Raw genomic sequence first — 27,355 nt, 5'->3', positions numbered from 1 at the left:
TCACTTTAATAGTGTTGCTTCCTTGATGGATGGGAAATTTGTGCCTTGATTTTGCAATATTTGCAATCAAAAGGGTTTTCTTTGCAGTTTCATGGGTGGGACTTGCCCCCATTGACCTAATTATATTGTGCAGTGCCTGGCTGAGCAAGTGAAGAACATTTTCAACAAGCAAGTTTGGTTGTCTTGATTCAAATCAGATAACTGCTATACCTCATGAACCTGGACAGTGAATGGAAGCAGACACCCCCCTCCCCCAACTTGGCAAAATCCAGTCACTCTGAATGAGATGTAACTCACCAGATTCGATGTTAATTTCTGAAGGTTAACAATGGGGACGTCAGGAATGTGTGAAAGACACCAAAATCTACTCGCCTTAAGAATGCAAAAAAACACGAAATAAACAAGTTTGATTATCTTGGAAGTTGAAGTCATTTCCCTCAAAAAACTTAGTGACATCCTCAGAAAAATGGTGACATCAGATATTTTACATTTATTGCACATTTTTAATACAAACGTCTGCAGAACCAACATTTAAGAACTTGCATTAAATGTGATCAAAGCTATTTTAAGATTAATTTAAATTTTTATTTAAGGTTACTTTTTAAAAATGTAATAAATGCCAGAAATAGAAGCAAGACTAGACCCAATGGTCTCAAGAAATTTGTGCTCAAGTGATCCTTTATTTTGAAACAATTCCTCCTAATTCTAGGTTTCCTCAGTAGGTGAAGCATCTTCTCAGCACCTACCTCATCAAGCCAAGTTAGAACTTTGTGTCAGTAAAACCACTTTTAACTTTAAGTTTTGAATATAGGTCCAAACTTGCTTTCCATATTAGACATGAGATTTTGAAGTCAACCTAACTACTTAACATATTTCTGATGGATCACATTTCATTCAATTAAAGTACAAGGTTAAATGTCCATAATTTAAAAGTTGCCCATTACATCCAAAAAAAAATCTGAAGCTGGCCATGATGCTGCTCCCAAATGCTACATGGCCATATTTGGTCAGCCGTGGATCAGCTACCACCTACCTTTGTAAGTGTGTTGCATAACTGGGAATCTCATACAAGTGTATAAAACCCAAACATCCGAATTACTCGTATATATCACCAGAGAGCATTTGCTGCATTGGAGTTGAAACTTCTGTTGCTTTCCAACATTTAGACTGATTTTTGCTAGGTGTTCGTGTGCCAAGTTCGAGAACGTTAATTAGATGATTACTTGCATTTTCTGATTAAATTGAGTTTATATAGCTAATGTTTTAAAATGTTTACTGGTATTTTGATGCATGTTAGTTTTAATTGCTTATTATTAAAGTATGTTAATAGTATATGTAATTTTAATTAGCCTTTGAATTTCAGAGATGTTTCAAGCATTCAATTTTCATTATTTTTATCAGTGGTTAAGACCAGGACATGGTTTAGCCAGATGTTAAAGCAATTGGGCTGGAAACTAGTTTATGAAAGATGTGGTGTATGATTCAGCTGACCTTAGTTGCTGGTGCATTACCTTCGAACGCTGTTCATCAGAAGTTGAGACAACAAAATCAGCTACTCTGTACACTCCTTATCTCTGGCTTCCATACCTTCTTAGAAAATGGACTGGTGATGTTGGGTGAGAATGTTATTAGGTTCAGGCACCATGACCTCTGCAGTCAGATGCTTATTTAACCACCTGCTTTAAAAAAAAAAATACCCTTTGCAGCAAAATGAAAAAAAACCTGGAGGTGGCATATTGGAATTAGATGTTTGATATTGGCACTGGAATGTTTTTGAAGAATGAAGTGGAAATATAAACTAGAGAGCATTTTCAGTTTTGTAACATTAATGGGGATTACTGATTTTTGGAATAAGCTAAGCAGTCTGCTCTACTTGTGTCTCAAAATGCAGTTAATTTTATGAGTAAGGCCTCTGGTTATTAAACAGAAAGGTTTGGACTTTTTTGAAAGAGAAGGTTATCAAGGTTTTAATAGATGCCCTATTAAATGTAGTTATGTCTCTTTAAATTACAGAATTTTACTATAATATATATCAAGATGGGGTATCCACGCTTATCCTTGGAGAAACAATGTGAATTGGCGCCTTCCTTGGTTACTGCAATGGAAAGCAAACCTCAGCCACAGCAGGACAGGTACAACACTTATTACTATTCCAGCTTTGTCTGGGGTAGAATCACACACACATAAGCTTCCCTTCAGTTCACCACAGCTGTGTCAACCATTAGGTAACCATCCATACTAGTCCAACATTTAGCATTTGATCCGTACCCTCTATATCATGCAATTCAAGTGTTGATCGAAATGTTGTGAGAGTATCTGCCTCCACCACCTGCCCAGGCGGTCTATTTGTGGTTCCTCCCAACTTCTCAGTTTAAAAAGAACTAAAGCAGCTTTAAAAAAGATAGGAAAATGGCAGGAATGTTTCCTACTTATTTTGTTAGGAAGAAAAGGAAAGGCACATCGTATCCGGAGTTTCTCTGGTTAGCAGACGATTTCCCTCCACGCCTCTCTGACGTAGTAGGGAACCGCTAGTTATAGCAGTGGTTTGCCATTGCCTTCTGCCGGGTGAGTTTCCAAAGAGATCACCAGTTCGTAACCCAGCATAGAAGGAAAGCGTGCGGGGGAGCCGACTGGTTTCGAACTCGGGACCTTTCATCCCGAAGTCCAATGCTGATGCCACCACGCCACCAATCAGGTCTTATTTTGTTAAGAGTTTTGAATGACCACATTTATGAAACTAACCTATGTTAAATAGCTTTTAATCCTGTTATGAACTTGGAAGACAAGGATCATTTGTAGCATCATTTTGTACATTTTTCTATCAAGCCATGTTCTTTGAGAAAGCTGGTGAGAAGTTAATTAAAGTTGAGTGTGCTCATCACTGGTGATATTGCATTTGATGAGGTGTCTTTTAAACTTTAGACGTCGTGGTTTGGAAATTCATTGCATCTACCATGCTCTATATTACTAATAAAGCTTCAAGGTTTATTAAGTTAACGAGCAATTTATTTTCAGGAAGTGAATCATTTTCCCAGCATCCTTAAAATTACATGAAATGTCAGAGCTCTCGTTCTCTCTCTACCTCATGAAACAAAGTATGATTTAAAAACAAAAACAACAGGAATTCTGCAGATGCTGGAAATTCAAGCAACACACATCAAAGTTGCTGGTGAACGCAGCAGGCCAGGCAGCATCTATAGGAAGAGGCGCAGTCGACGTTTCAGGCCGAGACCCTTCGTTTTAAAAACTCCCTTTTTCAACTGAATTTTTTGTGAAACTGTCAGACAGATTGGATATCTTGTTCATCATGAATTAATATTTGCATAGTAGGTTACTTTTATTAAGATAATGTTGGAGGACGGAGGGCTAAGGTACTTGGTGCCAGCTTAGTTTTCTGAATAGTACTTTTAGTTTATTGTAAATAGAGCATATGCACTTTAATAAAGCAAAACTGCATTCCCAGATGTGTTGTTTTTCTGATTATATTTTGAATGAAGCCATTGCCTCCCTCTCTGGTTAGAGATGAAATGTCCCCTTGTTTTATTTGAAGAAAAGTACCATAATACTCAGCTATTCATGAATTGAGTGTGTACTTTCAGGCTCCTGTACCACCTCCCTGATGGTAGCAATGAGAAGAGGGCATGTCCTAGGTGATGGGGTCCTTAATGATGGTTGTCACCTTTTTGAGGCATTGTTCCTTGAAGGTGTCCTAGATAATGGGCAGGTTGGAGCCATGATGGAACTGACTGAGTTTTCAACTTCCCGCAGCTTATTTCGATACTGTGCAGTGCCCCCCCCCCCCACCATAACAGACAATGATGTAGCCAGTTAGAGTGAACTCTTTAGACATTTGTGACTGTCTTTGGTAACCTACCAAATTTTACTCAGACTACTAATGAAATATAGCAACTGGTGTTCCTTCTTTGTAAGTCTGTCAATATGTTTGGCCCAGGATAGATCCTCAGAGATGTTGACACCCAAGAGCTTGAAAGTGCTCACTGGCTCCACTTCTGATCCCTTGGTGAGGACTGGTGTGTGTTCCTTCACCTTACCTTTTCTGAAGTCCACAATCAATTCTTTGACTGTATTGACGTTGAGTTCAAGGTTGTTGCTGCGACATCAGTCAACCAGCTGATCTAGCTCACTCCTGTACACCTCCTCATCACCATCTGATATTCTGCAAACAATGGTTGTGTAGTCAGTAAATTTATAGATGGCTTTTGAGCTGTGCCTAGCCACACAGTTGTAGGTGTAGAAAGAGTAGAGCACTGTCCTAAGCACACATCCTTGAAGTATGCCAATGTTGATTATCAGTGAAGTGGAGATGTTATTGCTTATCCACACAGACTCTAGTCTTCTATTGAGGAAGTCGAGCATCCAGTTGCAGAAGGAGGTATAGAGGCCCAGGTTTTGGAGGTTGGTATTAGACTCCCCCACTATAAGAAACATTCTCTCCACCACCACTTTATCTAGGTATTTCAAAATTTGATAGGTTCCAATGAGGTTCCTACTCATTCTTCTAAACTCTGGTGAGTACAGGCCCAGAGCCATCAAACACCCTTCAAAGGTTAACCTTGTCATTCGCAGAATCATTCTTGTGAACTTCCTTTAGACCCTCTCCTATGCCAATATTTCATAGATAAGGGGCTAAAACTGCTCTCAATACTTAAACTGTGGTATAACCAATGTCTCCTAAAGCTTCAGCATTACACGCTTGCTTTTATATGCAAGTCTTCTGGAAAAGAATGCTAGCATGGGATTTATCTTCCTAATCACTGACTCAACCTACATGAGGCCTCCCAACTCCTTTTGCACCTTTGATTTCTTGAATTTTCTCCCTGTTTAGAAAATATTCTACCCCTTTATTCCTTCTACCAAAATGCATGTCCATCTACTCTGTACGCTGCATTCCATCTGTCACTTCTTTGTCCATTCTCCTAATCTGTCAAAGCTCTTCTGCATACTCCATGTTTTCTCAACAGTACCTGCCTCAACACCTGTCTTCGTATTGGCTGCAAACATGACCACTGAGCCATCAGTTGTCATACTGGTCATTGACATATAATGTGAAAAGAAACAGTTCTAACACCTACCTCTGTGGAACACCAGTAGTCACTGGCAGCCAACCAGAAAAGGCCCCCCATTATTCCCACTCTTTGCCTCCTGCCAGCAAACTAATTTCTATCCCTGATGATATCTTTCCTGTACCATGGGCTCTTATCTTGTTAAGCAGCCTCACGTGCAGTGCCTTGTCAGAGGCCTTTTGAAAATCCACTTACCCGCCTTTGTCTGTCTTGCTTGTTATTTCCTCAAAGAATTCCAACTGATTTGTCAGGTGAGAATTCCCCTTAAGACAGGCATGTTGACTTTAGCCTATTTTATCATGTGCAGCCAAGTTACCCAAAATCTCATCTTTAATAATGGACTCCAGCATCTTCCCAACCACTGAAGTCAGACTAGTAGTCTATAACTCTTTTTGCCTTCCTCCCTTAAAGAGTGCAGTGATATTTGCAATTTTCTAGTCCTCTGGAATCATACGAGAATCTAGTGATTATCGAAAGATCACTGCTAATACCATACAATCTCTTCAGCTACCAGTTTCAGAACCTAGTGTTCAGGTGGGTCCAGGTGTCTACCTTCAGACCTTTTAGCTTCCCAAGCACCTTCTTAATAATAGCAATTACGCTCACTTCTGTCCCTGACACTAGAATTTCTGGTGTGACTGATGCCAAATACTTAAGTTCGTCCGTCATTTCTTTGTCCCTCAGAACTACCTCTCCAGTATCATTTTACAGCAGTCCAACATCTGCTCTCATCTTTCTTTTACTCTTTATGTATCAGAAAAAAACCGTTGATATCCTCTTTGATATTATTGGTTAGCTTACCTTCATACTTAATCTTTTCTCTCTTATTGCTTTTTTAATTGCTTTCTGTTGGGTTTTAAAAGTATCACAATCTTCCAGCTTCCCACTAATTCTTGCTATATTATATGCTCTGTCTTTTGCTTTTATGCTGTCTAAGAGTTCCCTTGTCAGCCATGGTTGCCTTTTCCTCCCTTTAGAATACTACATCTTTGGTATGTATTTGTTTTGCATCTTTTAAATTGCTCTGAGAAACTCCAGCCTTTACTGCTCTGCCATCATCCCTGCTGGTGTCTCCTTCCAGTCAACTTTGGCCAGCTCCTCTCTCCTGCCTCTGTAGTTGCCTTTATTCCTCTGTAATACTGATACATCTGATTTTTAACTTCTCTCAAACTGTAGGGGAATTCTACCGTATTGTGGTCATTTGCTCCAAAGGGTTCCTGTGCCTTAAACTCCTTAATGAAGAATCTTCTTTCAGTTAGGACTCATTGATACCCACATCATCATACCTGATCTTTATCATATCTTTAACTATGCTACAAGACCATCTACTTTGTTCCATATACTGCATGCATTCAAATATAACACCTTTAGTCCTATATTCCTCACACTTTCCAATTTTCCCCCCAGGTTACACTTCAACTCATCTCACTGTCTGCAATTTTGCCCTATCATATGCCTGTCTTTCCTCAGTCTCACTGCACACTCCATCTACTTGTATGCCACTTGCATCATCCTCAGCCCTATCACTCTGGTTCCTATTCCCCTGCCAATAAATTTAAACTCTCCCCAACAGCTGTGGCAAACCTGTCAGTAAGGATATTGGTCCCCTCAAGTTCAGATGTAACTTGTCCTTTTAATACAGGTCATACTTTCCCCACAAGAGATCCCTATGATCCAGAAATCTGAAACCGTGCTCCTGCATCAATTCTTCAGCCTCGCATTTGTCTGCCAAATCATCGTATTCTTTTCCTTACTGGCACGTGGCACAGACAGCAATTCAGGGATTGCTACCCTTGAGGTCCTACTTTTCAGCATTCTATCTAACACCCTATATTTTCCCTTCACCTCATCCCTTTTTCTGTCTGTCATTTGTACCAATATGTATCACAACTTCCAGCTGTTCACCCTCCCCACTTAGAATGCTGTAGACCCGATCCGAGACATCCCTGACCCAGCACCTGAGAGACAACATATCATCCAGGTGCCACTTTCACATCCACAGAATCTCCTGTCTGCTTCTCTAAGAATGGAATCCTCTGTCACAGCGGTGCTCCTCTTCTTCCCCCCACCCTTCCCCTTCTGAGCCAGAGGCAGACTGAGTGCCAGATACCCAGTTGTTGCAGCTTCCTTTCCCCTGCCCAACAGTATCAAAAGTGGTACACTTGTATTTGAGGGGAACAGCCACAGGGGTACTCTCCACTGGCTGCCTATTTCTTTTCCCTCTCTTAATAGTCACCCAGTTACCTGCCTGCTGCAACTTTGGGGTGACTATCTCCCTGTAGCTCTTATCTATCATCTCCTCATTCTGCTGTATGAGCTGAAGGTCATCCAGCTGCAGCTCTAGTTCCTTAACACAGAATGAGGTTTAATCAGAATCAGGTTTAATATCATTGACATATATCATGAAGTTAGTTGTGGCATCAGCACATTGGAATACATAAGAATTTTTTAAAGCTATAGTTACAATAAGAAATGTATAAAAAATTAAATTAAATAAGTAGTGCAAATAGCAAAGCAAAGTGAGGTAGTGTTCATGGGTTCATTCAGAATTCTGATGTCAGAGGGGATGAAGCTGTTCCTGAAATGCTCTTCCTCTTCTCATTGCTACCATCAAGGAGGAATGCAAATGTCCTGGGTGATGAGGGACCTTGATGAATGCTCACTTCACGAAGCATCATCTTTTGAAGATATTCTTCAAGTTAGGGAAGCTAGTGCCCATGATAGAGCTGGCTGAGTTTACAACTTTCTGCAGCTTTTCCAATCCTGTGCAGTGGCCCTTCCATATCAGGTGGTGATGCAGCCAGTTAGAATGCTCTCCATGGCGCATCTATAGAAACCTGTGAGTGTCTTTGGTGACATACTAAGTCTCCTCAAACTCCGAATGAAATATAGCTGCTGTCATAACTCCTTTGTATTTTCATCAAATATGTTGGACCCAGGATAGATTTTCAGAGATATTGACATACAGAAGCTTGAAACCTTTTCTGCTGCTGATCTGATGATGAGGGCTAGTGCGTGTTCCCTTTACTTGCCCTTCCTGAAGTCCATAATCCATTCCTTGGTCTTATTGATGTTGATTGCAAGGTCGTTGTGACACCATTCAACCAGCTGATCTGTCTCACTCCTGTACGCCTCCATGTAACCATCTGAAATTCTGCCAGCAATATGTGTGTCATTAGCAAATTTATAGATGGTGTTTGAGCTGTGCTTAGCCAGACATTCGTGAGCGTACAAGAGTGGGCTTAGCATGCATCCTTGAGGTACGCCGGTGTTGATTACTAGCAAGGAGGAGATGTTATTTCTGATCCACCCTGACTATGGTCTCCCAGTAAGGAAGTAAAGGATCCAGTTGGAAAAGGAAGTACAGAGGCCCTTTTTTTTTTTTTGGAGCTTGTCGATTAGAACTGAGGATATGATTGTGTAGAATGTTGAGCTGTAATACATAGAACATAGAATAGCACAGCACATTACAGGCCCTTTGGCCCACAATGTTGTGCTGACCCTCAAACCCTGCCTTCCATATAACCCCCCACCTTAATTTCCTCCATATACCTGTCTAGTAGTCTCTTAAACTTCACTAGTAAGTCTGCCTCCACCACTGACTCAGGCAGTGCATTCCATGCACCAACCACTCTGAGTAAAAAACCTTCCTCTGATATCCCCCTTGAACTTCCCACCCCTTACCTTAAAGCCATGTCCTCTTGTATTGAGCAGTGATGCCCTGGGGAAGAGGTGCTGGCTGCCCACTCTATCTATTCCTCATATTGTCTTGTACACCTTTATCATGTCTCCTCTCATCCTCCTTCTCTCCAAAGAGTAAATCCCTAGCTCCCTTAATCTCTGATCATAATGCATACTCTCTAAACCAGGCAGCATCCTGGTAAATCTCCTCTGTACCCTTTCCAATGCTTCCACATCCTTCCTATAGTGAGGCGACCAGAACTGGACACTACTCCAAGTGTGGCCTAACCAGAGTTTTATACAGCTGCATCATTACATCACAACTCTTAAACTCTATCCCTCGACTTATGAAAGCTAACACCCCATAATCTTTCTTAACTACCCTATCTACCTGTGAGGCAACTTTCAGGGATCTGTGGACATGTACCCCCACATCCCTCTGCTCCTCCACACTACCAAGTATCCTGCCATTTACTTTGTACTCTGCCTTAGAGTTTGTCCTTCCAAAGTGTACCGACTTCCGGTAGCGCTCATGGAGTGAAGTCGCGTTCTTGACTCGCTCCATTACCTCTGAGTTTTTTTCTCTATGATCAGCTATACTTTAATTAACCATTAAGGTATTAACTCTTACTATACTTTGAATTAAATTGAACTCTCCGATAACTGGATGCGTCTTAGATCTGCTATGTCTAAGAACGGGAAAAACGGCAAGGATGGTAAACCTCCGGTTAAACCGAAAGGTATGGATTTTCCTCCGACTGAATCACCGGTGACTTTGAAAGCTATATCGGAGTTAATTCAGAGGGAAATTTCAACCTCTGTTACGGTGATGATTCGTACGGAAATCGCTATCTCTGTTAAGGACCTGATTCATACGGAAATCTCAATTAATCTCCAGAAAATTGCCGATTCAATTGATAAGATGCAAACATCTATTGCGGAACATCAGTCGGCTATAACTGATCTTCAAAAATCCGCACAACAAAGTGAGCTTAAGATTGGGAAAATCGAAGAAACAATTAATGTAATGAAGAAGAAACTTGACTTTCTGACTTTTAAAAACTCTGACTTAGAATCTAGAATGCGACGGCAGAATTTACGAATGATTGGGGTGCGTGAAGCTGTTGAATCTAACAACCCTATGAAGTATTTTTCTCAACTTTTAAAAGATGCATTCCCTACTGTATTTCCTGACCAACCACCGCTACTGGATCGTGTTCACAGAGTCCCATCACACTCGTCTAGGTCAGATAGACCTAGGCATGTTATCTTACGTTTTCATTACTTTCAAGACGAGAGACTGTTTCGATTCGCTCGATCTAAAGGTTTCATTGATTTTTCGGATCTTAAGTTCCGATTCGTGGAAGATTTCAGTAAACCAATCTGGGACCAACGGGTTCGCTACAGATCTGTGATGTGGGAATTCTATAAGATGGATTTAAGACCAGCGCTGCTGTACCCTGCACGTCTAAGGATTCGCATGTCAGATGGAGTCCTTCGTTTTTTTGATTCTCCATCGGATGCCCAGAGTTATCTGGATCAACTTTCACCTTCAACATCTTAATTGTTATTTTTTTTAACTATCTCTGTTGATCGGAGGCTGTGAATTGGTTGGTTTTAACTTTTTCGTGCCCTATTTGGGCAGAAAAGTTTATTTTTGATTTCTTAATATGGTTGCTAAACTTTCTTTTTAGCTGCGTCATTTCTTTCTTTTCCCAGGGGATTCTGGGTGGTTACTTCCTTATTGTCATTTTACGTATTTCCTGTGTGGCCTTAAATTTTGTAGTTTTTTTAAATTTTGTTTTGCTTTTTATAACTAGTTTATGGTAATAATCTTATTTTTTCTTGTTGTTTTGTTTATTCATGGGTTTGGGGTTTATTGGTTTTTTTTAATATATATTTTCTGGCTTTTGTTCTGTTGTGTGTGTATTTTAATTGAGTTACCTTTTTTTCTCTACTTTTTTACTGTTTTACAATTAGCTGATCTTTTTCATATTTATACCTTTTTTTTAGGGAGCGTATACCAGAAGTCATGGGGGTAGTTTTAGCGCTTGCTTCTTTCGGGCGGTCTGCTTTAGATTTTGCCTTGGGGTCTTGGGGTGGGGGGTGGTGGGAGGGGCTTCACGTTTTAGTTTTTTTCTCTTTGGGCTATATACATTATTGAAGTACTCGTTGCGTCCTTTTTCCCGGTATCTTTTGTATGTTCTGTTTCCTCTCCGGGTTCGTGGGTCGAGCCTATCGTCAATCCTCCTTGCTGTGTGTTGACTTTAGGATTTATGGATTCTATTATTAATTTTGTCTCCTGGAATACTAACGGTCTTAATCATCCTATTAAAAGAAAAAAAGTTTTTAAAGTGTTCCGGAGACTTAAAGCACAAATTTTGTTTTTACAAGAGACCCATGTACGGAGGGGGGACAGACTACGTTTTTTTAAATTTTGGAAGGGTCAACAATTTCATTCGAACTCCAATGCTAAGATTCGAGGCGTCTCTATTTTTATAGATTCCTCAGTTACTTTTATACAACAGGATATTTTTTCTGATCCGAATGGTAGATTTTTATTGGTTAGTGGTTTACTATTTAATAAAAAAGTAGTTTTGGTTAATGTTTATGCTCCTAATATGGACTGTCCGGAATTTTATAAATCATTATTTAATCAGTTTCCGAATTTGAACGAGTTTTCATTGATCTGGGGCGGAGATCTTAATACCTGTTTGTCTCCAGCCTTGGACCGTTCGGCTCCTTTACGGACTTTACCTAATAAATCTGCAACTTTGATTAACTCTTTCCTTTCTGATTCTGGGTCGACGGACATTTGGCATTTTCTGCATCCTCAGGAAAAAGATTTTTCTTTCTTTTCACATGTTCATCATTCCTATTCAAGAATTGATTATTTTTTTAATTGATTCTCGTCTTATTTCTTCAGTGATTAAATGTGATTATGATTCTATAACCGTTTCGGATCATGCTCCACTTAAGCTTTCTATTAAAATTATGGCCAATATACAAAATATAGACAATGGCGTTTTAATTCGCTGTTGCTTCAGGACTCGGACTTTCTTAACTTTATGAATGAACAGATTGAGCTTTTTTTTACAATTAACCATACAGAGGATATTTCGGTTAACACTCTTTGGGACACTTTTAAAGCCTATATTCGTGGTCAGATTATCTCGTATTCTGCTGCTTTGAGGAAGAAGCAGAAGCAGAAGGAGATGGTAATTGTGGACAAGATTAAAGAAATTGATAAGAAATATGTTATGGCTCCTTCTGAGGAGTTATACAAACAAAGAACTGAACTTCAAATGGAACACAGTTTACTACTCTCGTCCTCGATTGTAAACCAATTAAAGAAAACAAGAAGTGAATTTTATGTTCATAGTGACAAAATTGGCAAGCTGCTGGCTAATCAATTGAAATCTAATTATGTTAAATCTCAAATCAATCAGATTTATAACCAAAATGATCTATTGATACTGGATCATGTGGGGATTAATCAAACCTTTTGTGATTTTTATTCTTCTTTATATCAATCAGAGTCTCCTCGAGATTCTAAACATATGAATGATTTTTTAGATAATTTAGACTTCCCTCAGATTTCACAGGATATGTCTTCTATATTAGATACTTCCATTACTATGGATGAGATTAAGAATGTTATTCTTTCTATGAATTTGGGGAAAGCTCCTGGCCCGGATGGGTTTACCGTTGAATTTTATAAATGTTTTGCTTCTTTATTGATTCCTTGGCTCTGTAGGGTTTTTGAGGCTTCTCTGAAACTTGGTAAACTTCCTGAATCTTTTAATAGAACGTCAATTTCTTTAATATTAAAGAAGGATAAAGACCCTGCTCAATGTGCATCTTATAGACCAATATCTCTATTAAATGTTGATTCTAAAGTTTTTTCTAAGTTATTAGCAAATAGACTAGAAAAAGTACTTCCTTCTATTATTTCGGAAGACCAAACGAGTTTTATTAAAGGTCGTTACTCTTTTTATAATATTCGTACATTGTTAAATATCGTTTATACTCCCTCACAAAATGTTCCTGAGTGTGTTATTTCTTTAGACGCCGAGAAAGCTTTTGATAGAGCAGAATGGCCTTATTTATTTAAGGTGCTTGAAATGTTTAACTTTAGCTTGAAATTTATATCCTGGATTAAACTGTTATATCATTCCCCTGTAGCCTCGGTCCGTACTAACTCTTTAAACTCAGCTTTTTTTCCTCTTTTTCGAGGTACTCGACAAGGTTGTCCTCTTAGTCCCCTATTATTTGATATTGCATTAGAACCTCTTGCAATTGCTATTCGAGAATCATCAAATATTACTGGGATAACTCGGGGATTAAAGTCCCATAAATTATCACTCTATGCTAATGATTTACTTTTATATATTTCTAATCCTGAGAAATCCATTCCTGCTGTTTTAGAGTTATTAGCACAATTTGGTTCTTTTTCAGGTTATAAATTAAATCTTAGTAAGAGTGAACTCTTTCCGATTAATAAACATCTTCCCTTATATTATAAATTTCCATTTAAATTGATTGATAACTATTTTTCTTATCTTGGGATTAAAATTACTTGTAAATATAAAGATTTATTTAAGATTAACTTTCTACCATTAATAGACCATATTACTCAACTTTCATCTAAATGGTTTCCTTTATATTTAACTTTGATTGGTCGTATTAATGCAGTTAAGATGTTTTTTTTGCCAAAATTTTTATATGTGTTTCAGGCATTACCAATTTTTGTTCCAAAATCTTTCTTTGATAAAGTTGACTCTAAAATTTCTTCATTTATTTGGCAGAATAAAAATCCGAGACTGGGTAAAATACATTTACAGAAAGCTAAGAGAGATGGAGGTTTAGCATTACCTAACTTTAGATTCTATTATTGGGCAATTAATATTCGACATATGAAATTTTGGTTACTTGATCAGGATATACTATCTATTCCTAAATGGGTAGCATTGGAACTACAATCTGTTCAGGGCTATACACTTGGCTCTATTTTAGGTTCCTCTCTCCCTTTTGATTCGAAACGCCTTAAGCAGGTGTCTAACCCGATAGTTAAATATGCTTTGCGTATTTGGTTTCAATTCAGAAAATTTTTTGATCTTAATCAATTCGGGTTAGCGATTCCTATTTTAGGTAACATATTTTTTCCTCCCTCTTTTACGGATCGAGCTTTTCAAACTTGGAAGACTAAGGGTATTTTACGGTTTTTGGATTTATTTTTAGATGGTTCCCTTATGTCTTTTGAACAACTATCTAACAAATATAATTTATCAAGAATACATTTTTTTAGATATTTGCAAGTTAGAAATTTCCTAAGTACTATACTTTCTTCCTTTCCAATGCTTCCTCCTATATATATTTTAGATTCGATAATTAACCTTAATCCATGTCAGAAAGGTGCATCGGCTATGATTTATAATATTATTATGAAACTTAGGAAAGCTCCATTTGATAAGATTAGGGTAGATTGGGAACAGGAATTGGGGCTTACCATTTCTGTGGATGATTGGGGGCAGATTTTACAATTAGTTAATACTTCCTCTATTTGCGCTAAACATTCCCTAATTCAATTTAAAGTTGTTCATAGAGCACATATGTCCAAAGATAAGTTAGCGCGTTTTTACTTGCATATTAATCCTTTTTGTGATAGATGTTCGGGGCAGATAGCCTCTTTAACTCATATGTTTTGGTCTTGCCCTACTTTGGAAACTTTTTGGAGAGACATTTTTAATATTATTTCTAAGGTGTTAAATATAGATATCTCTCCTCACCCTATTACTGCTATCTTTGGACTACCTAAAATTTCTAGTAATCTTTCCCCTTCAGCCCGTAGAATGATTGCATTTCTTACTTTAGTGGCGAAAAGATCTATTTTACAACATTGGAAAGAGCTTAATGCTCCAACTACCTTTTTTTGGTTCTCCCAGACGATATTATGTTTGAATCTGGAGAAAATTAGAAGTAACCTTTATGATTCTTCATTTAAATTTGAACAGATTTGGGGATCTTTTATTCGATATTTTCATTTAATGTAATATATACCCTTCTTGTCTTTTTTTCACTGTTTTTAATGGAGGTCAGGATTGAGGACGTGATTTTAAGTTTAACTCTGTTTGGTTTCAAGTTAGCCCATTGCTTTGCTTTGCTTTAGTTAGTTGCACGGTGGGTTTTTTTTGGGGTTTTTTTTTCTTTTTTTCTATCGATATATATATAAAATTTAGTATACTATTATGTTATCTTGGTTTCTTATGTTTAAATTACATTGTTTGTAGTATTTTTTTTCGGTATTGATACCTTCTGTAATTTTATTATATTTTAACATTGTATTAATGTTTATATGGCTTACCTTTTGGTATACTTATTAAAAAGAAAAAAAAAAGAAACAAAGTGTACCACCTCACACTTCTCCGGGTTGAACTCCATCTGCCACTTCTCAGCCCACCTCTGCACCTTATCAATGTCTCTCTGCAATCTTCAACAATCCTCTACACTATCTATAACACCACCAACCTTTGTGTCATCTGCAAACTTGCCAACCCACCCTTCTACCCCCACATCCAGGTTATCCAGGTCGTTAATAAAAATCACGAAAAGTAGGGGTCCCAGAACAGATCCTTGTGGGACACCACTACTCACAATCCTCCAATCTGAAGTATTGCCCAGGTGATCCAAGATCAAGTGGAGAGCTAGTGAGATTGTGTCTACTGTATACTTACTGTGGCGATAAGCAAATTGCAGTGGGTCCAGGTCCTTGCTTAGACAGGAGTTGATTCTGGCCATATGAACCTTTCAAAGTGCTTCATCACAGTCGATGCGAGTGCAATTTGGCGATGGTCATTGAGGCAGCTCCCCCTTTTCTTCTCGGGCACTGGTATGATTCTCACCCTTTTGAAACAGGTGGAAATCTCCAACTGGAGCTGTGAGAGATTGAAGATGTACTTGAATACTCTTGGTTGGCACAGATTTTCAATATTCTACCAGGTACACTATCAGGGCTTCGACATCAAAGCATTTTTGAAGAATATGCTCTTTAAATATGCTTTGATGTCGGCCTCCAAGACGGAGATCGCAGGGTCATCAAATCTGCAGGGATTTGTACATGTGTAATTTCATTCTCCACTCAAAGTGTGCATAAAAGACTTGGAGCTCATCTGGGAGAGACGCATCACGGCCATTCATGATGCTGGGTTTCACCTTGTAGGAAGTATTGGCCTACAAACCCTGACAGAGATGGTGTGCATCTGATAGCCTTCTGTAGGATGTACCTAGACAACTTGTATAGTTCTGGATCAATAGTCTTAAATGCAACAGAACTAGCCCTCAGCAGACCATGCATCTTTTGGTTCATCCGTAGCTTTTGGTTTGGGTATGTCCAATATGTTCTTGAAGGCACACGCTCATCCACGTAGGTCTTAATGAAGTTGGTGACAACTGTGGTGTATTCATCCAGGTTCAAAGATGAGTCCCTAAATATTGTCCAGTTCACTGACTCAAACGCAGTCTCTAACGGGGTGCACCACAATTCACCTCATGCAGAAGAAGTTATCAGGGAGACTGGAGGTCTCTGAGTTCCCACAGTTCACACGAAGTATATATTACTAAATCTGGACCCATTCTCACTGCAATAGCTATGTACTAATGGACGAAGAAAGCAAAACATTTTCTAGAAACTTATAACCTTCGCCTTTTCTCACATAAGCCTCTTGAACCAAAGCTTGACCACTCACACTATGGTTGCTCCACATACAGCTCACTTTATTTATTGGCCTTTGCCAAGTGCTGAATAGACTGCTGTGATTGAAGCCCTCCGAAAAGCCTCGATAGGTCCCGAGCTCTTTTAAACTTTGCACCACCTCTCCCACAAGCAAGTGCTCGTGATGATAGAAGCCCCATCGAGAAGTCTGAAAGACGCCGAGCTCTTTTGTAGTGTTTGGTTACAGATAGAAATAAAATTTAATTTAGATTCAAAAGTCCTCTCAATGAACAACAAAAAAAAATTTTCACTGAGGTTCAAAATTGTAGCTACGTAGACCTACATTGCTATATACACTTCTTAAATTGATCAAATTTTAAATATTTCGGTACTTCATATATGTGAAAGGCATTATCCAACAAATACTGATGGATTATGCAATGAACAATATTCACTCATTTCTAATCTTTTAGTTTATTGTCTCCAGTTTCTTTCTGGGATATTATTTTCCCGCGTATCCCAGCTAGCAGGCTGGTGATGTAATAGCATCAACACTAGACTTTGAGGCGAATCCGGCTGGCTCCTTACCTGCTTTCCATCCATGCTGGGTTAGGCATCAAGCAAGCAACTCAGCCTCATAAAAAAACAGTCAAAAGCTATAGAAACCGCAATAATGCTACCCAATGCGCCACAAGCGTGAAAAGGAACGACATGCAGCTTTAGCTACTAAATATTTTGTAAACAATTAAATGTCAATAGACTTAGTATTTCCAAGTATTGAATTCCTATACACCTCAAGGTGGAAATATCCATATATGTTTGGTAAGCTGTAGAATTAGGTAGATCTATATAAAATTAGAAACAGGTCATTTGAACCAATTAGTGTGTGATGGCATTTGCATTTTCCAGCTTCCTTCCATTTAATTGCCTTGTTTTCCATCTCTTGGCATGTCTTTCTTTTACTTTCTTTTCATCTATCTACCAAGTGTCCTTTTGAATGCATAAAGATATGTGCCTCAACAACTTCCCATGCTAACAAGTTGACATTCAAATGAGTTCATGAATAAAGTATTTTTCTGTTATTTCCCTATTGGATTTATTAATAGCAATCTTACAAAATCCCTTGCATTGGACTCTTCCACAAATGGAACTATTTTGTCCATAATTATCCATTCATAATCTGCAAGACATCTGCCCTGAGGCTCATAAGTCTTAGGAATTTTCTTGCATGAAGCGTGATGGAAGGCTTTGAATAATATTAAAGCAGGCAGATTCATTTTTGAAAGGTAAGGGAGCAACAAATTATCATAGGATGCAGAGTTGAGGTTACAATTCAGTCAAACAGCAGAACAGACGAGGGGACAGGTGGCCTATGCCTATTCCTAATTTTACCAAAGCTACTAAATTTCTTGCATATATATTAGCATTTCATACATCAGCAAGTCATCTCTTCTCAATTGTGATTCTTTTGTCATGGAATATTAGTTTAAGAATTTGCAGGAATGTAGATAAATTCCTCACGATATTAAGTTTAGAGTATTGTATTGTCATATACACCAAGGTGCAATGAAGTTGTCTATTTGCACTAAGCTCACAGTAAACAGTAAACATAGTAATAATAAATACAATTAATGCAGTGACGAGCATAAAACAGAATGGTAGAAAGATAGTAGTGCAAAATAAAATGCTGAAGTGACAATAACAGAGTTAACCTAGAGAGGTAAGTTAATAGTCCAAAAACGTGGCAGTGCCACCAGGAAGGAAATGTGAAAGAATTGATCAGTTCAAATAGCAGTGGGGAAGAAGCTGTCCTTAAGTCTGGTAATCTGAGCTTTTAAGCGCCGTTATTTTCTCCTAGAAGGTAGAAGAGAGAAAATGAAATAGGCAGGGTGGTCAGCACCCTTGACCATACTATTAGGTGTCCTTAAGCAGCAAATTTTTCAGGTGAGCAGCCGTTGTTTGTAACAGCAGCAGACATGAGAAGAACTCTGCAAAGAGTCGATCCTCATAAGGCTGCCTGGCCAGGTGACGTCCCAGGTTGAATGTTCAGGGAGTGTGCACATCAGCTCACTAACATCTTCACGGACATCTTCAACACTTCACACATCCAGGCTGCTGTCCCCACATGCTTCAAATCAGCCACCATCACCCCTGTACCGAAGAACTCCACACCTCCAGAACTAACCGACTACTACTGACACCAATTATGAAGCTCTATGAACAGCTGGTAATGGCGCACATCTAAAGCTCCATTACCGCCACAGTGGACACTTAACAATATACTTACCAACAGAAACAACAGGAATTCTGCAGATGCTGGAAATTCAAGCAACACACTCTTCCTTCAGTTAGTCCTGACGAAGGGTCTCGGCCTGAAACGTCGACTGCGCCTCTTCCTATAGATGCTGCTTGGCCTGCTGCGTTCACCAGCAACTTTGATGTGTGTTACTTACCAACAGAACTGCTTTACGACAGATGCAGTAGCATCTGTCATGCAGCTGGCTAGGACACGCTAAGGAAACAAGGACACTTACGTAAGCATGCTCTTCCTGGATTTCAGTTTAGCAGTGAACACTATTGTCGCACAAACCTTGGTAAACAAACTCCAACTCCTCGTTCTGAATACACTACTCTGCAACTAGTGTTTGATTTCCTACCCAACAGTTCTCAGATAGTCAGGAAAGACACTCTTCCCTCCCATTATCCACAACGTGGGTAGGACTGTGTTGAGATCATTGCTGTATACTCTGCTCGTGCATGACTGTACAACCAAACACCCAAGAAAGTACATTGTCAAGTTTGCTGATGACACAATACTGACGGGGCTCATCGCCATCAATGAAGAGACAGCCTACAGAGGCTGAGAGCTTGAGGTCTGGTGCCAGGCAAATAGCCTCTTCCTCAATGTCAGCTAGGCAAAGGAAATGGTTATTGATTTTAGGAGAACTCATACCCCTCTTTACATCGGTGGCACAGCAGTGGAACTGAGCAGTTCCAAATTCCTGTGAAGTTTACCAAATGATTTTAAAATGTTACAGTGTACATTTGTTTCCATTTTCTATGATTTGAAATGTAACATTTATGAGTTAATTACATGTTTGTTTATCAGCTGAGAATCTTTGTTTTCTCTTCCAGCCTAATGCAATTGCTGATTCCAACATTATATCATGTGAAATATCCAGCTGAAAAAACCAAAGGAGCATCTGTTTTCAACTTGGGAGAGAAACCAGAAATTGTTCAGCAGTTATTAGACTTCATGTTGGATGTGTTATTGATGCCTTATGGGTATGTAAAAAAAAACAAACAGAAATAGTTTATTTAGTCCCCTTGTATCTGTTTCTCTATTTTATAAAACCATTGATGATCTTTTCCTTCTGTGTTACTTTCCTGTACTAATCTCATATCCCTTGATATCAAAAAATATCTATGAATACCTGAACCTCCACATCCATTCAGAGTAAAACATTCTGAGTATTTGTTATGCTCTGGGTGAAGAAGTTTCATCTCTATCTAAAATGATTGATATCATCTTTATATTATCAGTAAACCTGGAAATTTAGTGCTTGGTTGTCTCATCCACATCATTATACAGGTTGTAACTGGGACTACAGCACAGGTTTTTTGGGCATTCCCCCAGATCACAGCCTCCCAATCTGAAAATTGTCCAGTTTCTTCCGAATTCTGTTTTGGGTCCGATAACCATTTCTTAGTGCACGCTCATATATGGCCTCTAATGCCATTTTAGCAAGGTAGGCAGGTCCAAGAGGTTAAGTCACAGGGTAATCGAGTCAACCAGGTTACAGATGACACCAAAGTTGGTGCAGAAAATTATCTTGGATTACAACAGGATTTAGATTAATTGGGAATATTGGAAAAAGAATAGTAAGTGGAATTTAACTTGGAGAAGTGTGAATTGACGCATTTTGGGAAATAAAATCAGAGTATAACATGCAGTGAATGGCAGAGCCCTGAGGAGTGTTATGGAACAGAGATATCTAGGCATGCAAGTATATAGTTCCATGTAAGAGGTGACACAATTAGACAAGGTGGTGAAGAAAACCCAAGAGTTGGAACATAATATTACAGCAGTATGAGACAATTAAAGTGTTGTGTGCAGTACTACAGGAAGGATGTGATTAAGACAAAGAGTATTTACAAGGATGTTGCCAGGACTAGAGGGATTAAGTTGTAAGGAGGGACTGCTTTTCCTGGAGTGTAGGAGACTGAATTGATTTATAACTGTAGTGACTTATAAAATAATGAGGGGCTTAGATAAGGTGGATAGTCAGTCTTTTTCCATGCTAGGGAAGACCAAAGCTAGAGGGCATAGATTTAAGCAACATACATCAAAGTTGCTGGTGAACGCAGCAGGCCAAACAGCATCTATAGGAAGAGGTGCAGTCGACGTTTCAGGCCGAGACCCTTCGTCAGGACCTGACGAAGGGTCTCGGCCTGAAACGTCGACTGCACCTCTTCCTATAGATGCTGCTTGGCCTGCTGCGTTCACCAGCAACTTTGATGTATGTTGCTTGAATTTCCAGCATCTGCAGAATTCCTGTTGTTTGGGCATAGATTTAAGGTGACATGGGAACAATTTAAAGGGACTTAGTGAGCAAGTTCATCACACACAGGGTGGTGGATATTTAGAATAACTTGCCAGAGTATGCAGAAGAGGCAAGTCCAATGTAAACATTTGAAAGCCATTTGGGCGAGGGCATGAATAGGAAGGGTTTAGAGGGATGTAGGTCAAATGCAGGCAAATGGTTCTAACACAGTTGGGTACTTCGGTCAGCTATGGACAAGTTAGATGGTCAGATAGCTGACCATCTGCTCTAATCTTGTTTAAAAATGTTTTGCACTAGACCCAAAGAAGAAACTTCTGAATGACCAAATACACCACATTTATTACTTTCCTATTTCTTTTCTCCTAGTTTTCTCTAAAAATGACAAATGATTTGTTGTTCATAATTTCCCAAAATCCATGTTAAATCTTCCTGCTCCTTCAGTTATTTCCTAATAAATCAGTTTTGTTTCACAAGAGTTGGTTTTATTACGGAACCAGAGTAGTGAAGCCTCTTTATCAATCTCAGTTAATCTCAGTAATCTCATGTTTATTTTACAGCTCCTTTGTGATAACACTGAGTAAAATATTGAGAGCCATTCTATCACATTCTATCTTGATGAATGAAGATTTTAGAATGATTATTAACATATTGATAATGACCCAGAGATGACTGTAGCAGGGAACTGTTTCACACATTATTAATTTTAGTGATCACTAAGAAGGCATAGAGAAGCTAAGTACTGAATGGGGGATGTATTACAATCTGTCAAGTCCATGAGAAATCCTGTGCACTTTAATGTACTTCTTCCTCTAAAATTAAAGCAATTAGTATTCTTGATAAAGCAACCTGATGAGCAGAGCTGGTGTGTAAGTCTTCACTGTTAGCACATGCTGAAGGTATTTGAATTGTTAATAAAAACTCAAAAAGAACAAGTGATTGACCAGATCTTTTCAGGTATGCTGATGGGAAAAAATAAATATTAGCTAGGAAAGAAGGGATAAATGTCTTGCTTTTCAGAATAATGTATGGTTGGGATCTTTTAGCTGGAAAAAGCAGACAGCTCCTCATTTTTACATCTACAAGCTGGCTACATTGCAATCCCCCATTGATGTAGATTCTTGGGCTCCACTGTCTGGATAGGACTTAAAGCTTTAACTCTTTGCCTCAGATTGTTGCTGAATCTTGAGGGCCAACCTTGTGATCCTTTTACTCTTCTAATTTAAAAATGCCTTAGCCATGGAAGCCTTTTGTGACATTGCAGCAATCTTCTCCATTGTTGTCCTAACAAATCAGTTAAAAAATTGTGGGCAGCCCAGTACTCCACAATGTAGCACGTTTACCTGTGCAGACATATAAGGAGAATGTACTTTGCGTATGTTCTGTTCAGGTTTGGAAATTACTCTGGAGTCTCCAAAAACCTCAAAATTAGCTCTTTATCTTATGAATTCTGGCCTTTCTGGTCAGTCTCAAATGGTGCCTCTGTGTCCAGTATGAGGGCAGCCCGGTGCACTAAATGGATACTGTGGCCTGAAAGGTCATGAGATGAACACATTCGTGAAGTGGTCTCCTGACATTTGTCATTTTGTTGTATTGAGTGCTTCCGTGGTCATCACGAGGGTTGTTGCACTATCAGTTCATTTTGATAGAAGCCAGAATTTGAGGAAAATCCTTAAAGCAATCAAACAGAAATATTTCTGTTTATGCTTTTAGTTTTCTTACCCTTCCAATAGCATTGATCACTGAGTTATGGATGTAAGGCAGAAGTTCTGGGAAAATCAAGATGTCTTGGAATGAATTTATATTTATTTTAATACCTACCAATAAATTCTCTTGTATCTTGTAAGGTAATAGTAGTTTATTGAATCTAAACTCTTCACCCACTTGCTTCTTAAAAAAAATCTGCCTGCACAAGTCACCAAAAGTAGTTTTATTGCATCCGACAAATGGTTTTTACTTTAGGTTTGTGTTGAGTGAGCCCCAGAGTCGGCCAAGTCAAGGTCCACAGCAAGGGGTCAGTGGTGTTGGACTTGCTCAGCCACCGCCAGGCATGAGTTCATATGCAGCTAAACGTGTTGTTGGTGATAACCCCTGGACAGCTGAACAATTGGAACAGGTAAAGGATTTGTATGAATAGATTACCTCAAGCAGTCTTTTGTAATGTAATGTACTCCCTCTTTCTAGGCTGTTGTATCTAAATTTATCCACACTTATCTACAGCTATAGGACTACAATATCATAACCCACTCTGTTGGTTTGCATGTTTCTACAGGTTTTACAGTTGGTCATTATTGATATTAAACTAGAAAATAATTTTCTTTCCTTGCTGTAATATTCCTTATCTACCTAAAAGAAAATAATGTGGCACTTCTAATTGTGTAGTTGGTTTTTACTGGGAGGGTTTACCTTTCTTCAGATAAGACACTATTGATTGATTTATGAAAATACATTAGTGCAGTTAAACTGGCTTTTAAGCATTCTTTCTTGCACCACCACCTCACTACCCTGTGCACAACCTTGCCATCCCACCAGTCTTCTGGAACAAGAGCAAGCTTCCTTCATGTATCACAGAGCTCGAACATGAAATGTTAACAAGAAAGTTGCTTTCAAAGCCTGTATGTGACATTAATGGAGACCAACCCTAAATAAAAAGTGTCAGATGAGTAGAGATTGGCAACTAGCTCAGGCAAACCATTCTTATAAAGTGTTGAGATGTTTTCTGTTTGGGGTGGGGGAGAAGATTTGACTGTTTAAATTAATTCCATAAACTGTTTGTCTTTCCATTTCGTTTTTTCATGTTTAATCATCGACTTGAATTGACTTTATTTCTTACATCCTTCACATACATGAGGAGTAAAAATCTTTGTTATGTCTCCATCTAAATGTGCCATGTGCAGTCATAATAATTTAATAATTTATAATAAATAGGATAGTCAATGTAATATAATGTGAGTTCATCACTCTGATGGCCTGGTGGAAGAAGCTGTCCCAGAGCCTGTTGGTCCTGGCTTTTATGCTGTGGTACCACTTCCTGGATGGTAGCAGCTAGATTAGATTGTGGTTGGGATAACTTGGGTCCCCAGTGATCCTACGGGCCCTTTTTACACACCTGCCCTTGTAAATGTCCTGAATCATGGGAAGTTCACAACTACAGATGCGCTGGGCTGTCCACACTACTCTCTGCAGAGTCCTGCAGTTAAGGGGAGGTACAGTTTCCATACCAGGCAGTGATGCAGCCAGTCTGGATGCTCTCAATTGTGCCCCTGTAGAAAGTTCTTAGGGTTTGGGGACCCATACCAAACTTCCTCAGCTATCTGAGGTGAAAGAGGCACTGTCGTGCCTTTTTCAGCACACAGCTAGTGTGTACAGACCACGTGAGGTCCTCGGTGATGTGGATGCTGAGGACCAGGAAGCTGTTTACCCTCTCAACCCCAGGTCCATTGATGTCAATAGGATTAGCCCCATAGAATTGCTCACGCTTATATTGTTTTTGGAGTTCTGCAAAAATAAATAACTGTGGGTACAAATTGCAGCATTTGAAAGAACTGTAACCATAAATCTTGCAGTGTCTTAGTTTACAAATATTTTAGTCTGCCCTTGTCTTTTTGGTATATGGGAAGCTTATCACTTGATGCTAAATGCCCATTGGTGGACTCTACTACAGTTGTGATAGAGGTGGGTGCCTTGTCCAGCCTCAAATCAACTTTCAGTCATTGCTGTTTGTATTTATAACCATTGCAACCTTCAGATAAAGGGTTATGTAGCTCAAACATATGTACTTCAGTCTACCCTGTCCTTTAAAGTAGCTCTTGACCTTTGGCTTTCTGTTCCTTTGCAATTTAAGTGTTCATCTGGATACTTCGTAAATGTTGTGAGAGTACTTGTATCCATTGTATCAAGCAGTGTGCTCCAGTTTCCAGTCACACTCTGGGTGAAAATACTCTTCCTTGGATCCTGTTTAAGTCTCTTATACCTTAGCTTAAAACTGCACCCATTAGATTTACACTCATTTTCTTAGCTGAAAGCTTGCCTATAACTACCATATCTCTGCCCCTCATAATTTTATCAGCCCCCCCCCACCCCCGCAAGCTTCTTTTGCACCAAAGAAAACAAATTCAGCTTTTTCAGGTCCTGCCTCATAACTAAACACACACTGTCTTCAACTGCTCCAATGCAATTATATCTTTCCTATAATGTGGCAACCAGAACTGCATAGTGTACTCCAGCTGCAACAAACAATTTTATATTGTATACTATAATCTCTCTGCTCTTACATTCTCTGCCTTGACCAGTGAAGGAAAGAATCACATTTGCTGCCTTTACCACCTTATTTATTGTATGTCTGACAATGACCCTCTGCTCCTCAATATACCCTCATGGCCAACTGTTCATTATGTGTATCCTAGTCTTATTAGTCCTTCTATAGTGTATACTATGCATTTTTTCAGAATTAAATTTGATCTGCCTTTGGTCTGCCATTCTAAACAATTGATAAATATTGCCCTGCAGCCTAAGACTACTCTTCTCACTGCCAATAACACCACAATACCACCAAGTTGGATGTAATCTAAACATTTATTAATCGTACCTTACCTTCTGCATTACCATCTATATAGATATGGACAGTGAGGATCCTAGCATGAATCTTGTGTTACACCACTGGTCACAGGCTTTCAATCACAAAAACAACTATTGTCACCCTCTCCCTCTGTTCACCCAAGTAATTTTAGATCCAATTTGCTAACATCCCTTGGATCCCATAGGCTGTGGGCATTTGGACCAGTTTCACATAGAAGACTCCGTCATTAACTTAAACGCAGCCTACAATCAATGACATTGCCCTCATCAATGTGTTTAATAAAATTCAACCAAATTGGTCAAATATGACCTTCCCCTCAACAAAGTCACGATGAGTATTTTTAAATAATCCCTGCCTTTCCAAATGTAGATTAATCCTCTTCCTCGGAACTTTTCCAGTAAATTCCCTGCTGTTAATGTTTGACTCACAGGTCTGAAATTACCAGGATTATCCCTACTGGCCTTAAATTGAGCTTGGTTTCAGATAATTTCAGTGATCTTGCATTTGGCAGAAAAGCAGAGTGAGTTATCAACGATTGCAATCTGTTTCAGGAAATCTGTGACCTTTTTAGAATTTTTTTAACATCACACATTGTTGAAGACACATTAATGGAAATTAGTTATCCTGGAAGGGAAACAAAACTTCAAGTGAAGAGAGTTACTAGGCAGGGGATTATTAGACCAAAATGCACACACATTTTAAATCCAACCCAGTTGAAAATCGTGCAGTCTTTTGTTCTATATTTCAGTTATAAATTCCAAAGTTCATGTTGTAAGTATGAAACTACCCACATAAGTTTCTGCATTATGTCAGTGAAATGATATATATTTTTTCATTGGGGAAATGACTTGTTAATGAATTGTATGCAAATTTCGGCAGCACTATTAAGAAGCATTAAAAAGTTGCAGAACCACCTTGAGCATTCAGGGGAAAGATGTTAAACAACTCAAAAAAAAAATAAAATAAAAAAAAATAAAAATGGGGAGCCTAGACCACAGCCAGATTCAAAAATGCTGACGACGTGGAAGCTGCAGTTGCATAGCTTAAGGATCATAGAGCCTGGAGAGGGAGCAATTCACATAATCCTATATGCTACATTTGCATCAAGAATTCATAAACGTAGGGCTGGACAGTTGATGATTAAAACTGAAATAATTTCAAATAATCTTACTTTTTGAAATTTGCAGTGAAGATTTTGAAGGGGCATAAAAATTTAAAATAAAACAAAGAAAAACACAATTAAGGTTCCCTAAAATTAAAATGGTACAAGAATTCAATCTAGATTGTGCCACATTGACAGGTGAGGGTCGAACAATTTTGCTTGTACATAAATCTGGACCAATTATTATCAGCAAATATAGTCACAGAACACTACAGCACATAAACACAGGCCCTTCGGCTCATCTAATCCATGCCGCTATTAATCTACAGCTGGAACCATAGCCCTCCATCCCATCCATATACTTGTAAAATAGTCTCTTAACTGTTGACATCGAATCCACACCCACCTCTTCCACTGGCAGTTTGTTCTGAACTCTAGCCACTCTAAGTGAAGAACTTACCCCTCATGTTCCTTTTAAACTTTTAACCTTTCTCCCTTAACCTGTGCCCTGTAGTTTTAGTCTCGCCCAGCCTCAGTGGAAAAAGCCTGCTTGCATTTGCTTTGTCTATACTCCATAATTTTGTATACTCAAATCTCCCCCGCATTCTTCGATGCTTTATGGAATAAGGTCCGCCT

The 27,355-nt window shown here is 38.8% G+C and overlaps 1 protein-coding gene across 1 annotated transcript in view; it reads left to right on the top strand.

The window, feature by feature from the left end:
• The window catches only part of ecpas (Ecm29 proteasome adaptor and scaffold), a 151,690-nt gene that overhangs the window by 12,930 nt on the left and 111,405 nt on the right, over window positions 1-27,355 (top strand). The window contains exons 4-6 of the mRNA XM_063048986.1: window positions 2,014-2,132; window positions 19,612-19,761; window positions 23,001-23,154. Coding sequence (XP_062905056.1) covers window positions 2,014-2,132; window positions 19,612-19,761; window positions 23,001-23,154 — 423 coding nt within the window. The remainder of the gene's footprint in view (window positions 1-2,013; window positions 2,133-19,611; window positions 19,762-23,000; window positions 23,155-27,355) is intronic.

Source organism: Mobula hypostoma, chromosome 5, assembly GCF_963921235.1.
Source record: "Mobula hypostoma chromosome 5, sMobHyp1.1, whole genome shotgun sequence".
NCBI lineage: Eukaryota > Metazoa > Chordata > Chondrichthyes > Myliobatiformes > Myliobatidae > Mobula > Mobula hypostoma.
Note: the sequence above shows the minus strand (reverse complement) of the source record. Positions and strands in the feature narration are given on the sequence as shown.